At 41.9% G+C, this 17,329-nt stretch overlaps 1 protein-coding gene across 3 annotated transcripts in view; it reads left to right on the top strand.

The window, feature by feature from the left end:
- NEK6 (NIMA related kinase 6) overlaps window positions 1–17,329 on the top strand; it is a 94,977-nt gene that overhangs the window by 27,026 nt on the left and 50,622 nt on the right. For 2 of the 3 annotated variants that reach the window (XM_077922288.1, XM_028715363.2), the window contains exon 2: window positions 11,858–11,979. In XM_077922288.1, the coding sequence (XP_077778414.1) occupies window positions 11,887–11,979 (93 nt within the window). In that variant the 5' untranslated portion in view covers window positions 11,858–11,886. Of the gene's footprint in view, window positions 1–11,857; window positions 11,980–13,965; window positions 14,122–17,329 lie in introns of those variants that run through there. The other variant, XM_028715364.2, reaches the window with a different exon arrangement.

Below are 17,329 nucleotides of genomic sequence, written 5' to 3'. Positions count from 1 at the left end.
TTTAAAAATAAATGTTCAGCATTTATTTTTGAGACTTTAGCCATATTTCTGGGTAATAATGTAAGCATTTAAAAATATTCTCTGTAAATTGTGTAAAGCTTCCCCAAGTGTCATTAATACACCAGAATGAATCCCTGCCTCTTTCATGCAAGGCAGATAATTGGGAATAAGAAAGGAGCAGATTATTTGTTAAGTTCTAAGAGAGAGAACCTGAGGATGGAAAATTTAAAAAGTGGCAGAAAAGAGCAGCCCTGCCCCACATCACCAAGCAATATAATTGGTAAGCCATTGTGGGTGTGGGAATGCATCATATTCATAAGTTTCCGTAAAGCTCAGTCGAAAGGCCTAGAAAATCCGTGGTTGCCATAAGCAGGGGAAAGGCAACGTTTCTTTAAAGGCAGTCCTCACAATTTGAGAACACTTGCAAACCCTGCAAACTCCTACTTTTGTGGATAGCCTCAATATGTGTCCCTCTCTCAAGCTGTAGTAGGAACATGTATGCTGTAGAAAGTCAGGAGAGGGTCAGCTATAGGAATCGAAAGAAGTATTACTAATTTTTTGTACAATTCCCTTACGCTCCCTAGGACTCTTTTGTCTGTTGCCATCTCTCTTACCAGTGCTTAGGTCCTGAAAGGTATATGTTACTGTATTGCCATACATTTGTGTGTCTTTTCGTCTTAAACTGCTCTGCCTATGGTGATTTTGACTCATCTTGAACTGATTCCTGAGAAAGGCAAGCAAAGGAGTTAAAAGTTGTGAGGGATTTACTGTAAATACTCCTTGCTTTTGGAAGTGCTGACAGAAGCTTAATTGTTAGGTTCAAGTATATTTGTCATGTGCCAGACAGTGTCAGTCTGCTTGCAGTGAACCGGTTATGCGCTTCCACCCAGAAGAAGTGAGAGAGTGAGAAGCCAGAGGCTGCTTGTGTGTTTTCTGTTTGTGTTGCAGGAGGGGATGCGGGGAGGCACTGCTGTTTAACCTAGCTGGTAATTACGTCCTACAAGAAGGCATATATTACTGTTGCTTGCTTTGCCAAAGCTCTTCAGCATGATGGATGAGATTTAAAGGTTGATCTGACTAAATTGCAGTGAGAATACTAACGACAAAGATATTTCTTTTGTGAAATATTCCTACAAGACATCATGGCTGTGGCATAAATGCTGTAAGATAATGGACAATAAAAGTCACTCAGAAATAAGACTCTCCCAGGGTAGGGCTGCTGCCTTGTCACACACGTACAGAGCCAGGAGATAATGTAATCACAAGCCAGGGCCATCATTTAAATATATCAGTAATCTTGTATAGCATCTTGACAGATTTATTTTATGAGCCAGCAAGAGAGAGAACATTATCAGGCAGCAGAGAGAGAAAGGAAGGCAGAATCATTTTGGTGCTTAGTTTTCAAAATAGTTTGAGTCACTTTGTTCTTTCATGGAGGCCTCAGTAGAAGGTGTTCTGCTTCTTTTACACATATATTCCACCTCGGTCCCAAATGTATTTTTGTGAAAATAAAGCCTATAGATTGCAATTGACCTTATAGAAGTGTCTTTCACACTTGCGATTTCTATAAAACTTTAGTATTAAGTGAGATCCAAACACTGCTCACTGAGTGGAAGTACTGTACTGTACTTCAGTTTCCATGAGCTGCCCTTTGTTTTGGCTGAAAAAGCGTAATAATGTCACTTTGCCTATTGATTTATCAAGGTCCCCCCCCCCCCCCCTTATCGCCAACCTGTACCTGAAATGAGTGTGCTATGGCACCTCAGAAATGTAAGAGCAACATGTTTTAAGCAGTGAACATGAGCCAGTCTTGCCAGCCTATTCTTTGCACTAGCCAGGCTTCTTCCCTACCACAGCTTGCCTTTGGCCGGCAGCCCAGGGTTTCAGGTAGATGGCTCTGGCAAGGAAACATGAAGGGATGTCCAATGTGCATGTCACTGATGTGCCACTGTATTGCATTCTGCCAGTCAGTTGTTCTGGGACAGATTATTTTGCTGGCTTTAGCTAAAGCCAGAGTAGTTAGCCAGCAGAGTCAAGGAGGCTGTTGGAGATAAGAAGGCTTTCTTCAAAAAATAAAAGTCTTGTTCAAAAAAAGAACACAATCTGTGGCAAAATAAATGCAAGCAGACAAAAAGAGATGCCAAAACAAATCTGAGAAGCACATCCTTAAAAGCATTAAGGCCATTTAAAAAAAAAGTAATTTGGAAACAGGAAACTGGCTAACAAAGTGATCAGACCTTTGGATGACAAGGGAGTTAAAGGTGTGCTAAAGGAGGAAAAGGAAGTTTGATCTGTTACACTGTGGAAGACGTAGGGCAGATCTTTGTGCCTGAACTAACTTTTTAAGGAAGGGGTCTGAGTAATTTGAGTGATAATGAGATTGTTCTAGGGCTTATTAACAAATGAAAAACAAATGAATCGCTACTGGTCTGGAGGGGTCTTAAAGAACTGTGTAACTGCTGATCTTGTAACAAAAACAAACAAACAGGCAATGTCCCTAAGTTCAGCTTCCATACACAAAGATGGACAATGTAACAGCAGTTTGCTTAGAGCAGGGATGTCCAACTCCAAAGAGACTGTGATATACTCTCACACTCCCACTATAAAAACTATAAAGTTGTTGAGCTTTTTCGGGGGAGGAAGACCAACAGTACAGTTGTTGAGCTTCTTCTGGGGACACTTCATCAAAGTTGCAAGCCGGTTGGACATCCCTGGCCTATTAAGATCTGTTGTGGGAAAACTGGTGGAAAGCATTATTAAAGACAGAAATACCAATAATATAGAGAAAGTGTTTCTGAAGCAGAACCAGCATGCCTTCTGCAAGCCTAAGTCCTGTCTGATTAACCTGGTAAGAGTTACTTGAGATGGGGTGATCCAGCTTTCAGTAATGTCCCTTATCAAAGATTCCCAAGTAAACTTAGCAGTCATGGGATAAGACAACACGAAGGTCCATCCCTTCGTAGGTCAGGAATTGGTTAAGGAACAGGAAACAGATTTTACAAAGAAGAGAGGTAAGAAGTCCCTCCCCACCAAGGATCATTATTGGGACTTGTGCTCCTAAATGCAGGTGAGCACTGAGGTGGCAGCTCACTGATAATACAAAGAATTAGGAGGAAGAAGAAGTGATTGTGATGAACTCCAAACTGGGTGAATTGGCATTAAAATTGTTTTTATCGTCATTCTTATTATTACTATTACTATTTTTATTAGAATAATCATCATTTAGTTATTAATCGCCTTCTAAACCACAATGCTAAGGTGATATAAGATATATAAAATAGGTAAAAAAACAACAACAGGTACAGTGGAACCTCGGGTTACGTACCTTCCTCCTTACGAACGCTTCGGGTAACAAGCTCTGCTAATCCGGAAGTAGATGCTCCTGGTTGTGAACTTTGACCTAGGATACGAGCGGAAGTTTTGTGCCAGCAGCAGCGGGAGGCCCCATTAGCGAGAGCGCCTCATGTTAAGAACGGTTTCGGGTTAAGAACGGACCTCCGGAATGAATTAAGTTCGTAACCGGAGGTACCACTGTACGTTTAAAACAAGACTAGACCCCCTACAAGTGGGCACTTGTGATAAATACCCATTTATCCAGCTGGGAAAACCTGTTTGAACAAAAAAGTCTTTGACTCTTTCTGAAAAGTGCACATAGTTGGCTGTTGTATCTCAACAGGAATGCTATTCCACAGGGCAAGGGCAGCCACACTAAAGCCCTGCTCCAGATTACTGTAGAGTGGGCTTCTGAGGTCTTTGGAGAAGTTCTCTCACAGACTGCAGTGATCCACTTCGTTCTCCCAACTTCTGCATTTACCCTCACATTATGAGTAATGGGCTTAGGCCACTGATTTGGATTTTGATATGCAACACTGGAAGTAGCAAGTTGCATTGGTAAAAATGAAACAAATCTCCTTCTCCTATGCATATAGGCAGGTAAGAGGGGAATGTGTTTGTGCGTAGGAGCACAGAAGCAGTGAATTTATACACAAATTTCTGTTGTTGATTAAACCTTGTTCCCTCTCTATCCTCCTGTTTTTGAGTATTCCAGCAATTATGTGCAATATATTTTCCCCAACATTCTGAACTATGCACCTTTTTCAACTGGGAAATCTCAGGTGCTGAATAGCTTTGGGGGTGCTTCATTTTGTTTTTTAAATTCAGTGTTTTTAGAGCTAGAAAATTTTGCCTTTTAGATTACCTGAAATGTTTAAGATTTGGCATTGCTACTGCTCAGTGGCATTGTGAGCAACAGAGAGGGTTGAGCGCTAGCCATATGGAAAACAGCTGGATATACACAGCAAGAGGATAGGTGTGTTGGCATAGGGAAACAGACATGTGGGCACAATTCTTGCTGCTGTGCTTTCTTCTGCTTGGGAAGTATTCCTTGCTACTCAAGCTGTTTGTTCATCAGGGAGAATAATTTGGCCTGTGGATGTGATCTAGGCATCCAAAGCTACATACTTATACCTTATTAAGCTGATCACAGCTGTTATCGAGGCTGATTTGGAAAGGGAGTGCGCATTGGGCATCTATCAGGGTGCATCAGTTATGAGCAGAGGCTGCTGTTACTGAAGTTACTTTCCTTAATAGGTATCCTGTAACTAATGATATTGGGCTTCGCTACCAAGTGCCCTGGGCATTTTTGCCTTCTAAAGTGCACCTGTCAGATTTCTGCAGGGGGTGGTGTAAGCTTTGGTTTCCCTAGGTTGCAGGAACATTTGCTGGAATATCGCTTTTAGAAGAATTGTATGTATGTGTGAGTAGGTGACGGTCAGAGTTCAGGGAGAGATTCCAAAATTGTATTTGCATATTGTGAAATGGAGTACCATTCAGATTGAGGGGTTCATTTTAAGTGATGAAACCCTTCGTCTCCCACATGCTGGGGATTGTATAGGCCTTGATACAGTGAGCCAGTATGTTTTATGGGCAGTTCTTTGTTGTGGTGGTAGTTGTTGTTATTACAAATGTTTTTCCCTGCTGGTTTAGGAGCAAGTAAATTCCAGGCCAGAAACTTGCCTGCAGCTATGTTGGAAAGGAGAACAAGAACATCTAATCCTGGAAAGAAAAAATGTTCAGTGTATTTTTCAGATAATATTGCTAAGTGCTCAGCTGAAGGAAAATGTGATAGTTTTACTTCATTTAGAATAAAATACAGTATAAATTGGCTGATGGCTTGATTTATGCATAAAAGTAATCTGATGGATGAGCAGGGTTAGAAAAATCCCTGGTGCCGTGTCACTAAGACACTTAATAATAATTCTGACAATGGAACATGTCAAAGAGCATTGACTTGTGAGATTTTATTTATTTATTTTAAAATGTTTCTAAACTACTTGATATGTAAAAAATGTTTACATGGTATACAAGCAGTGGAAACATAAAAGCAGTAAAACAGTATCATGTAAACAGAGATAAAAATGGCATCAGGACTAGTTTTATAAAACAAAGCCTGTGCAAAAATATGTCTTAGCAAGATCTCTGAAGCAAATATTTGATGATGGTCAGATTATTGACCTATGGTCAAAGGAATGGCATTTCAAGCGGCTATAGCAGAAAATTCCCATTTTGGGATTGCTGCCAAATGATATTTTGTATGGTGCCAGGAGTAAAATTTCCTCAGGTGACCAAAGTGTTGTTATGGGACCATACAGGGGCTGGTGGTCCTTCAGGAAACCTGATCCCAAGATGATGTACAAGGCTTTATATGTAAGTAACACGAACTTGAATATACTTTCATAGCTATTATGCAGCTAGTGAAGTTCCCTCAGCTTTGTTGTTTAGTCGTTTAGTCGTGTCCGACTCTTCATGACCCCCCTGGACCAGAGCACGGCAGGCACTCCTGTCTTCCACTGCCTCCTGCAGTTTGGTCAAACTCATATTCGTAGCTTTGAGAACACTGTCCCACCATCTCATCCTCTGTCGTCCCCTTCTCCTTGTGGCCTCCATCTTTCCCTCCATCTTTTCCAGGGAGTCTTCTCTTCTCATGAGGTGGCCAAAGTCTTGGAGCCTCAGCTTCAGGATCTGTCCTTCCAGTGAGCACTCAGGGCTGATTTCCTTCAGAATGGAGAGGTTTGATCTTCTTGCAGTCCATGGGACTCTCAAGAGTCTCCTCCAGCACCAGAATTCAAAAGCATCCATTCTTCGGCAATCAGCCTTTTTTATGGTACTTCCCTCAGCACAGCTACTTAATTCAGCAACCCGCTGGTAGCATTCTGTACCACTTGCAGCTTCTGGAGCAGTCTTGAGGGAAGTTCCACACAGAACTTGTTACAGTAGTCCAATACAGGAAAGAGCCAGTTCTCATGCATAAATCCATTAGTGCCAGTAGCCCTTACAGTTTTCTGTGACTCAGTATAACAAAATTGGTGCCTTGTGATGCAGCGTAATAGAGTAATGTTGCTTGGATATGCTTTGTTGGTGTACCTTTGGGTGTATTTCTGCAAAATTGTAGCCATTATGGGGGTTAAATTAGTGGATTGAGTTTTGTGTTGTGCAGCTCAGCAGTTCAGATTATGGCCATACAATTTAACTTCTGGTTGTATAGTGTTGGGAGCTGCATTATTACCGTAATTGTGTCATAGTAGAACCCCTATAGGGATGCGGGTGGTGCTGGGTTCTAAACCAGAGAGCCCAGGGCTCAGTGGTTCAAATCCCCGCGACGGGGTGAGCTCCCGTTGCTCTGTCCCAGCTCCTGCCCACCTAGCAGTTCGAAAGCACACCAAAAAGTGCAAGTAGATAAATAGGTACCGCTCTGGCAGGAAGGTAAACGGCGTTTCCGTGCGCTCCTCTGGTTCGCCAGAAGTGGCTTAGTCATGCTGGCCACGTGACTCAGAAAAACTGTCTGCGGACAAACGCCGGCTCCCTCGGCCTTTAGAGCAAGATGAATGTGCAACCCCAGAGTCATCCCCCACTGGACTTAATGGTCAGGGGTACCTTTACCTTTAGAACCCCTGTAATTTTCTTCATAACGTTGAACATGGTTGCTTCTGCCAAATACTGCTGGTGTACAAACATGTGGATATATGTTTTTGTATGTGTCTGGTGGGGTGTGAAGAGGCAAGCATAAAAATCCAGCCTCTGTATTGAGTAGGGTTTATAGGCCCACTTTCCCTCTTATGTCAATGATAGCAAGCAGAAAACTTTCCTTTGAGTTGTTCATAATTCATTTTACTCATCAACTTGATTTAACAGCCATCAAAGACTTTCTTTGCAGTTACAAATGAAAGAAGTCAGGTTTGGAATTCTGAATTTGGAACTACTGTATATCACTATGCTTATTTACTGTCAAGAACTAAATATTGAAAACCTGCTCTTAATTTTCCGACATGGGCAACCCTAGAATACACACATATCTCTACAGTGGTAAAACATCTGCTTTGAATGCCAAAGCCCCCTGGTAGGGTTGGAAAAAGGCTCAATCCTGAATCCCGGAAGAGTCACTGCTGATCAGTGTAGACAATACTGATCTAATGAATGGCAATGGTGGACCAATGGTCTGACTCTGTGTAAGGCAGCTTTCTATAGTGTGTCTACTCTAAAAGTAAAGATAGTGCAGTCTGTTGATTCTCTGGCTGAGGGTAGGGTAGTTTTTTCACCAACAGAAGTAGGTATTTGCAACTTGCTGCCTTGCCTCTCGTGAGTTATGCTCTGATCTACCTATAGCATGTTTTCCCAGCATCCCAGAATAGCTGCTAGTTTTGAGCAGGACAGTGTGTCCCTTGGGTGTCAGCAAGAATCAGTGTTGGTATCATGTGAGCTGACGCATATCACTTTTCAAAACTGATATTTTGTTGTTACTCCTTCCAAAGCTTTGCAAGCAAAGATGCTTTGAAACAAGTAGCCAAACTGAATTACTTGTGGCAGCTGTACTGTCCTGAGCTGCTAATGGCTGTCTCTGATCTCTCATAGGAAGCAAGCACACCTTGTCTTCCTTGCAGCCCCCAAAGAATCATGAGCCTGCCAGAAGCATGTGTGCTCTCCATGTGTGTGTTGCTGACAGACTAAGCTTCACAGTTTCAGAAAGGAGCCCTTTTCTGTTTGAGATATCTCATGGCTCAGTGCCTGTGAGGAAGTCACCTTAAACTAGAACAGCAGGAATGTGCCATTGGGGATTTAATTCTTGTACTTTGGCATGAAATTTATACCGTTCACAAATGAAAAGCCAAGGGTTAATTCTGACAAATATTAAAACATCTCTGTGCAATTTGTATAGCTTTTATGAAATGTTCTATATCAGAAATCCCATTCATGGTGCTCTTTGAGAAGTGTGTTTTTCAAAGTAGGACTGTCTAGTTGTACACAGAAAACCCACAAACTCTTGCAATATCTAAAACAGTGTGGATGGTGATAAAATGCTGACAACTCCAAAGAACTGAGAAATACCACAAACATCCTTGCAAATTAGATATGGCTGTTGATTTCTCAGTTTCTTCAATTCAGCTAGTTACCCGCTTCCTTTCCTTCTCCTGTGTACTTTCAGAGCTGTGCATTTCAGTCACATGGTACTAATTCATTGTCTGGTAATCTCTAGCCCTTCACTTCAGATTTAACCAAACAGTTGTAACGGGACCGGATTTTACCCCTGCCCATTCCCAGCAATTGCAGTGTTTACCAAATTCTCTTTTACATACTGACTCAGTTTCTAAAACGGGGGGGGGGGGCAGAATTGTTTTTTGGAGAAATGCTACACTGTAAATGTGATGTCATTTCTAGTGAATGAGTAAGACAAGTACTTAGTGAAACTGATAGCTGTTCATATTGTTGTCTAGTGGGAGAAGTTGCAGCTTGATTGCTTTGTAGGCTGGAGTTCTGTGCTTCTTGTCTGCGGGTTTTGTGTTCCTTTTCACTCCTTTTATTTCTGCCCCCCGGAATAAATTTTATTGGTGCTGATAGAGAAAAATACAAAACTTAATATGAAATATTCTCCCTTTTTAAAATCTAAATACAATAAGAACATAAAGAGAAGGAGGGGGAGTAAAGGAATAAAGAAAATGAAAGAGAAATAAAGAAAAAGAAATAGAAAAGAGGTTAGCTGAGAGAGAAAGAGAAAAAAAATTCAGAAGGTAAGGGACTTCTGATTCTTCATCTGTCTGCTATAAACAACGTTCATTTCATCCACTCCAATATAAGATCCAACAAAGCAGCTAGGCTTCTCCACAAACCTTCCCCTCTGCAGGGAGGTGGAGCCGATTCGGATGGCCCACCCCCGCCACTTAACGGAGCCAAGTGGTTTCCAGAGAGTGGTAGGGGATGTTTTATCCCATGTTGATGTCCTTTCAGCTGATTCCCTGGAATGCAGAGTTAACCAGGGCTATCAACCGTCTGGCTCCGAAGCGCCCTCTCCAGTTGCATGGAGCACAGATGGCCCCATAGTTTTCCATGAAGCTGAGGGCAATGAAACAATTGCAGAGTTGGCTAGAGCTCCAGGGTGAAAAACTTGTTCTGAACCGAACATGGGTTAGAGCTCAACGTTGAGCCTACCAAGTGGCGATAGCTACGGGGAAGAGGACCTTCTTCACCACCTGTATTGCATCTGTGGGAAACGGTGCCAGGAGACTCTTTCAGGTGGTTTGTAGTCTAACAGAACCACCTTCGCCATCACTCTAGTTGCAGTGTGTAGTGCTTTCTAAGCAGGTATTCTGATTGTCTTCTCTCTAGTCACCCAGCTGCGGACTCTGGACTGCCTTTGAGTTTTATCAACACAAATCTGTTTGGATTTTTTTTGGAGGAGCTTCAGAAATGGTATTAGTGCTCTAGTCTCTACTTTAAAAACAAACAAAACTATTGTGGCTGTGGAACCTCAATTTGGCAGCTATCCTAAAAAACTGAAGTTCTGTGTTTATCCTTAAAGTGCTGCAAAACTTGGTTCTTGCTAAAAACAGCTAACATGGCTCTTTCCCTCTGTGTCTCCCTCTCTGTTGTTGTTGTTGTTGTTATACAATTTAAAACATCCAAATCCATAATCCAAAAAATGACCAGCATAAAGCTAAAAATACTATAAGAAAAATCAAATAGCACAATTTTTTGCAATCCATGTTGAAACCAAAGCCTAAAGGCAGCAGAGAAAAGATGGTTTTTGAAGCCTGGAGTCCAGGGATGGGGCTGTAGAATGATACCCCACAATTAATTTAAATTCTTTCTTTTAGTTAGCTTTTGTCATATACTTTATGGAGTCAAATATTTAAAGTTAGTGCTTTACAGACTTGTTCCTGGGGAGCATTACTAAGTGTCCCTAATGTTACTGCTGCTTCCCTCTTGATCCTGACTGCCTCTGGAGACTTATATTTCTAGAAAGGAATTTACAGAAGCCTGGGGAATATTTCCCACTTCTGGGAAGCTGTAGATGCTAATCTGGGATTTGGGGTCATATCTTCCATCTGCCTCGGCAGTGTACTTTGGAAGTGTCATGGTTGGATCTTTGCACCGACTGATAAGGGGAAGTGTCTTCATGGTGCAATGAAGTTCCCCTGGCAGTGGCATGCGCATGACAGGGTGGTGGCAAGTGGGAAGAATCCAAGTTGACATAAGCATTGTAGCTAGAATGTGTCGTGTTGCAAGTTAGTTTATGAAGGACTTGCAATTACAACAAGCATCTGTGAGCAACTCATGTTTAACATCAGTCATAACACAACTCTGTCTGGGTTGCGTCATTCTGGTACCACAGAATTGTCACAGGTTCGCCCCCAGCTAAAGTTGGCAGTATTATTTTCATCTTCTTTGAGCCAGAAGAGGATAACGTGGACCACATCTGCTATTATATTTCATGAATGTAACCATAGAAGAGGATCCAGTCATCGTAGCCTAATCTCCATATGTTTAGACTGTCACATGGGGTTTTTATAATGGTCAAAAAAGTAATGTTTGGTGTTCTTTCGTTTTCTGTATTATCTCCTTAGACAGGAATTTGCATTTGCCTTCCTTGACAGCGGTAACCATTATATATAACCAGTTGCACTTAAATAAGGGTTTTGTGGTATAATTAAAAATGGCAAACTTTTGCTTCTGTGACATTCAGAAGAATGTGCAAGTTTGTATTGAAATATTAGATGCTTGCTATGCCTTGCTTCTCTCTTGCTGTGCTTGGAATATAGTGAGTGTCCTCAACCTCTCATGTCCTTATGTCGGCAAGGTGGAAGGTTCTGGGTCAGTACTCTGTGAAAATGTGTGACAAACTGGTACTTACCTTTCTAGGGTCTCCCTTCCCTCTTGTGATGGTAAAAGCGGCCCAGTCCCCATATATCCTTTGTAATACAGTCATACCTCAGGATAAATACACTTCAGGATAAGTATTTTTGGGTTGCGCTCCGTGGCAACCTAGAAGTAACGGAGCACGTTACTTCCGGGTTTTGCTGCTCGCGCATGCGCAGATGGTCAAAATGACATCATGTGCATGCACGGAAGCGGCGAAACGCGACCTGCGCATACACAGACACGCAGTCGTGTCTTACGTTCTGTTCAGGATGCGAACGGGGCTCCAGTACGGATCCCGTTTGCATCCCGAGGTACCACTGTACTGCACACCTGTGACAGAGGATCCAGGAAACATGGGGCCTGGGTGCTAGCAGCTGCTATAAGCAGTGAAGGACAAAAGGAAGAGATTGGCAGTGAGAGAGGAAGAGGCAGACATTTCTGCTAGCTTCTTTATCAAGAATTATGTTCCTTGTGGGATGTAGAGTTTGTGATACTGGTCAGATAATTGCCTGTGATGGGGGGACAAGGAAGAACTCCTGTTCAGATGTGAAGTTGTATGTATATCACCAGAGAATAGTGACATTTACTGGTTCTTCCTGCTAATCCGCTTGAGTTCAGCCATGTAGGTGCCTTTTGCTTTGACACAGGTGTGTTCTTGTTTCCGCAGAGCTTAAAGGCAAAGTCTGGAATGTTACTATGGAAGGACAACACAGTCATCCACATCATCTGGGGGACCAGAACAGCCCGCTCTGCAAAGTGGCAAGCCAGGAATACCAGCACGATGCACAAGTAAGCAGCCGGTTTCCTTCTCTTGGTCCTCTGCTTCAAATATTTGACAACTCTTAAAATCAATAATTTCAAAATGTAGGATGCCATTAGCATTACAAAATCTATTTGTGGGAAAACAGGGAAGTTCCTGACCAGAATGCTTGAAGCAAGTATTCCTCCCACATCGTGCCAGCTAATATTTTTCTTTATGTGACTGTGGAGTCACTGTAGTGTAGTGGTTAGAATCATAAAACTGGGTCACCCAGTCCAACCGCCTGCAATGCAGGAATCTCAGCTAAAGCAACCAGGACAGGTGGCCTCCCAACCTCTGCTTAAAAACCTCCAGTGAAGGAGAGCCCACGTCTCCTGAGGAAATCCGTTCCCCTGTGGAACAGCTCTTTTGTCAGAAAATTCTTCCTGATGTTTAGTCGGAATCTCCTTTCTTGTAACTTGAAGGCATTGGTTCAAGTCCCGCCTTCCAGAGCAGGAGAAAACAAGCTTGTTGGTCTTGGATTGGGGAAACCCATGTTTAAAATCCCCGTCCAGACACAAAAGGGCTAGTCTCTGTCAGCGTACCTGCCTCACAGGATTGCTGTGATGGACTACTGCCATGCGCTCTACGTGGGGCTACCTTTGAATGTGACTCAGAAATTACAACTACAGTCAAACCTCGGTTCCGGAATGCCTCCATTATCGTACATTTTGGCTCCCTAATGCTGAAAACCCAGGAGTAAATGCTCCGGTTTTCAAGTGTTTTTCGGAACCTCAACATCCAATGCGGCTTCCGCTTGAGTGCAAGAAGCTATTGCAACCAATGGGAAGCTGCGCCTCGGTTGTCAAACGTTTTGGAAGTCGAACAGTCTTCCAGAACGGATTACGTTTGACAACTGAGGTTTGACTGTAATCCAAAATGCAGCTGCCAGACTTATGACTCGGAGGGGCTGCCGGTGTTTTATCACCGGTCCTGAAGGACCTAGATCGGCTCCCAGTACGTTTCTGAGCACAATACAAAGTGTTGGTGCTGACCTTTAAAGCCCTAAACAGCCTCGGCCCATAGAAGCCTGAAGGAGCGTCTCCATCCCCATCGTTCAGCCCAGACGTTGAGGTCCAGTGCTGAGGGCCTTCTGGCGGTTCCCTCCCTGCAAGTAGTGAAGTTACAGGGCACCAGGCAGAGGGCCTTCTCGGTAGTGGTGCCCGCCCTCTCATCTCATCAGATGTCAAGGAAATAAACAACTGTCTGACTTTTAGAAGACATCTGAAGGCAGCCCTGTACAAGGATGTCTTTAATGTTTGAGGGGTTTTTTTGTGTTTTAATATTTTGTTGGAAGCTGCCCAGAATGTTGTTGTTGTAATAAATGTTTGATCTCTCTTTCTATGGCCATGGCCATGTCACGTTTCTTAAGTGTAGTATTGCATATTGCGTGTAGTCATATTGAAGAGGTCTACTCTGAAGAAGCAATACTAGCTTTCCTTAAGCATTGGGTTGCTGTTGCCCATCAATACTGCAGAATTATGAATCCGGCAAGGCTCTTCCTGGAAAATTGGTAGCATTTGGATTGTGAGTCCTGCCATTCATTGCTGAGCTAATTCATTAAGAGAGCAAAAGCGAAGTACAACTATGAGATCTAGAAAAAAAAATGAATTGCTTGTGAACACATGGTGCTCAGTGCTGCGTTGAAATAGCCTGTGTGGAACGCTCCCCCCCTCCCCTACTGCAGTAATTTGTCATATTAAGTCATTTAATAGTAATTGATCTCCTTGAATTAGCCAAGTTACATTTTAAGCAATTAGGGTTAATTACAGTCTCATTTGGCAGGATGGAGCCCATGTAATTATTCCATGAACAAGATTAGGAAGTGTTCTTACGCAGCAGATACATTCATGGCTTCTTAGAGCACATGTTGGAATTTCTAATGACATAGTTAAATGTAATTAGTGGCTAATACTGTCTTCTCCTGTGGGCCTGACAGGATGCATCATTGTCAGAAGTGGTCATTTTTAAGTGCATTTTTGGCCACTTCCAGCCTCTGTTAAAGTTGTGTCTATACTCTTGGACTCAAGACTGGAGATGGAGGAGGGAGACCAGTGAAGATGATTAAGGGTTTGGAAGCTTGTCCTGCAGAGAGGCTTAAAGAACTGGAACTACAAGAGAAAAGACTGAAGGTGGGGATGATGTGGTAGCAGCTCTTGAGTCTCTTGGAGGCTATTATTAAAGAGGATAATGTATTGATCAGAGCTCCTGTTTAAGGTATTGAGAAGCTGCTTTCAATTGGATTTTAAGAAACATACTTGGCTGTACTAAGAATTAGGCAATGGAGCGGATAATCTCCGGAATCTGTGGAATTGCCTTCCATGGATGTTTGACGGACAGTGTCTGATGAGCTCTTTTTTTTCTTTCAGCTTTTCAGTGAATTTTCTTACTTATTTCTGATCTTGTTCTAGATTTACTGAGCTTCTTGAATACATTTTTGTGCGTATTGATTGCAGTAGTTTACTGCTACATTATTAAATGTGGATCGATTTGTGATTTGATAAAGCTTAACAGATTTTGGCAGACTGGGTTTCTGACAGTTTGTCTTTGTATTGTTGACTATAATCCTAATACTTTATATTGTAGAGATTAAGAGTGAAATGACAGCTATTATTGTTAACTGAATCACTACACATTATTGAATTGACGTTAACAGAAGCTGATTTTTATTTTTTTTAGAGAAGATTGTTGATTGAGAAAATGGAGTTGGTCTGATTGATATGTCAGGTATTTTATGTCATTTGTCTCAATGGGCAGTAAGGAGAGAAGATACCAGAAATAATTGTCCCATTTTTGCTCCTGGAATAATAATAACCATAACAATAAAACAATAACAATATTAATTTTATTATTATTTATACCCCACCCATCTGGCTGGATTGCCCCAGCTACTCTGGATGGCTCCCAGCACATATAAAAACATAATAAAATATTAAACATTAAAAACTTCTTAATACAGGGCTGCCTTCAGATGTCTTCTAAATGTTGTGTAGTTCTGTATTTCCTTGACATCCGATGGAAGGGTGTTCCAGAGGGAGGAAATAAGAGTCATTTTAACAAACTAGCTCAAGATGTGTAAGAATATATCAATTATACAATCGTTGTACTTCAAAATGTGTTTGTCTTGGTAGACATTAAAATATTTGAGCACCACTCAGATCACAAAATGGATTTAAGTTATTTTAAAAGATCATCCTTTTGGGGAGACTGTGGAGAGAACTTTTCAAAAAACAAATAGGGTTATTTTATACTCAGCAGAGAGAAAATGTCTTAGGAATAGCCTTCATAAGTATGGGGTTCCTGAAAAGTCAGATGATAATCCTTTTAAATGGCACCACTGTTTATCAGAACAGTTACATAGCCAGAAGCATGGGATGTCTTCCTTATCAGAGGGTATTTTGGTCTCCCAATGACTGGTTTAGGTCAGTGCCAGGATTAGGTCATCTGTTTTTCATCTTCTGTCCATGTTTTGATTAGATCTTATGACTGGTGATTAAGGATATTTTACTGTAAAATTTTAGCAAAATGGTTAATCAGTGTAGAATAAAACTGTTATCTAACCTTCCTCCAGAGATAGAGTTTTCCCACCCTGGGACTGCACACTGAACAGTACACTATAAATTCCTATAACTAAACAAACTATGACCAAGTATGGCTATTTGAAATTATTGGGCTCGCTTACTTTTGTATTTGTATCTTGATTGCATTTCTACTGGATTTCATCCATAACATTCTGATATGCTATAGAACAATAACTTTCTTAAAGTCAAAATTCATAACAACAACAAAAAGGATGGATGAGTTTTGAGAATGCCTAAGGCAACCTTCTCCAACCTGGTGCCCTCCCCCGTCAGCCCCAACCAGCAGAGCCAGGGGGGCAGGCTAGTGAGAGTTGAAGTCCAACATTACCTGGAGGGCACCAGGTTGGGGAAGGCAGGTTTAGAGAATTCAGGTACTATGCAGTGGTACCTTGGTTCTCAAACTTAATCCGTTCCGGAAGTCCGTTCCAAAACCAAAACATTCCAAAACCAAGGTGCTCTTTCCCATAGAAAGTAATGCAAAACGGATTAATCTGTTCCAGGCTGTTGAAAAACTACCCCTAAAATGCTTCTCCCCACCACCCCAATCAGCACGATCTCTCTCTCTCTCTCTCTCTCTCTCTCTCTCTCTCTCTCTCTCTCTTTCTCTCTCTCTCTCAACGGAAGTGCAACACTAAAAATGGAAGCTCAGGACACGTTCAACTTCAAAAATATATATATTGAGAACTGGAACGCTCACTTCCGGGTTTGCGACGTTCAGGTTCTAAGTTGTTCATGAACTAGGCTGTTTGAGGTACCACCGGACGTAACTTTTGTGATCCATTGCAACTCTGGTTTTTGTTCTGAAAGGCAAAACATGCAGGGGAATTTTAACTGTCACATTGTCCACCAAACATACATCACAAGCACATAGACTTCTTGCATTCTAAAGGATTATGCAAAAGTGGGAGCAGTAGTTGTTTTGTGGGCTTTCATACACAGAGTTGGGGAACCACTTTTGGGAAAGGGAATAAAGTTGCAACATTGACAGATAAATTGGTTACGTGCCACAATTTGCTGCATACACGTCCCGGAAGACTTGAAGAGGTGGTTTAGAATCATCCCTTGCTGCTCGTCTGCAGTATTTATATTTAGTATTATGGTTAACCTTTTCCTTATGACTCACAATAGAACTTTCTATTTAGAAGTTTTCTAATTAGAGTAAGTGAATATATAACTAGAATTGCTGCCAGTTTGTTGTCAGACCCACACCGCATTGGTGTAGGTTGGAATGGAGAGAATTTTCTTAGCTAAAGGTGGCAATAACTCAAAATTCGTTGGCATTTCTAATGGGGGAAATGTTTAAAATCTGCATTTTATTATTCTTGCTGCCTACTAATTTGGTTTGATACTTTTATCAAGCCATTTCTTAGTGCTTGAAGCTAATGCAACAAATTAATTTTAGTTAGTGTTGCCTTAAGTGAGACTTAAATAAAAATGGCTCCTGAAATAATAATAATAGTAATAATAATAATAGGTAAAGGTAAAGGGATCCCCGACCATTAGGTCCAGTCGCGAACGACTCTGGGGTTGCTTTACTGGCCGAGGGAGCTTCCAGGTCATGTGGCCAGCATGACTAAGCCGCTTCTGGCGAACCAGAGCAGCGCACGGAAACACCGTTTACCTTCCCGCCGGAGCGGTACCTATTCATCCACTTGCACTTTGACAAGCTTTCTGCTAGGTAGGCAGGAGCAGGGACCGAGCAACGGGAGCTCACCCTGTTGCGGGGATTCAAACCACCAACCTTCTGATTGACAAGTCT

The sequence above is a fragment of the Podarcis muralis genome, chromosome Z (assembly GCF_964188315.1).
Source record: "Podarcis muralis chromosome Z, rPodMur119.hap1.1, whole genome shotgun sequence".
Lineage (NCBI taxonomy): Eukaryota > Metazoa > Chordata > Lepidosauria > Squamata > Lacertidae > Podarcis > Podarcis muralis.
The sequence above is the reverse complement of the archived record's forward strand: the minus strand, read 5'-3'. Positions and strand labels throughout refer to the sequence as shown.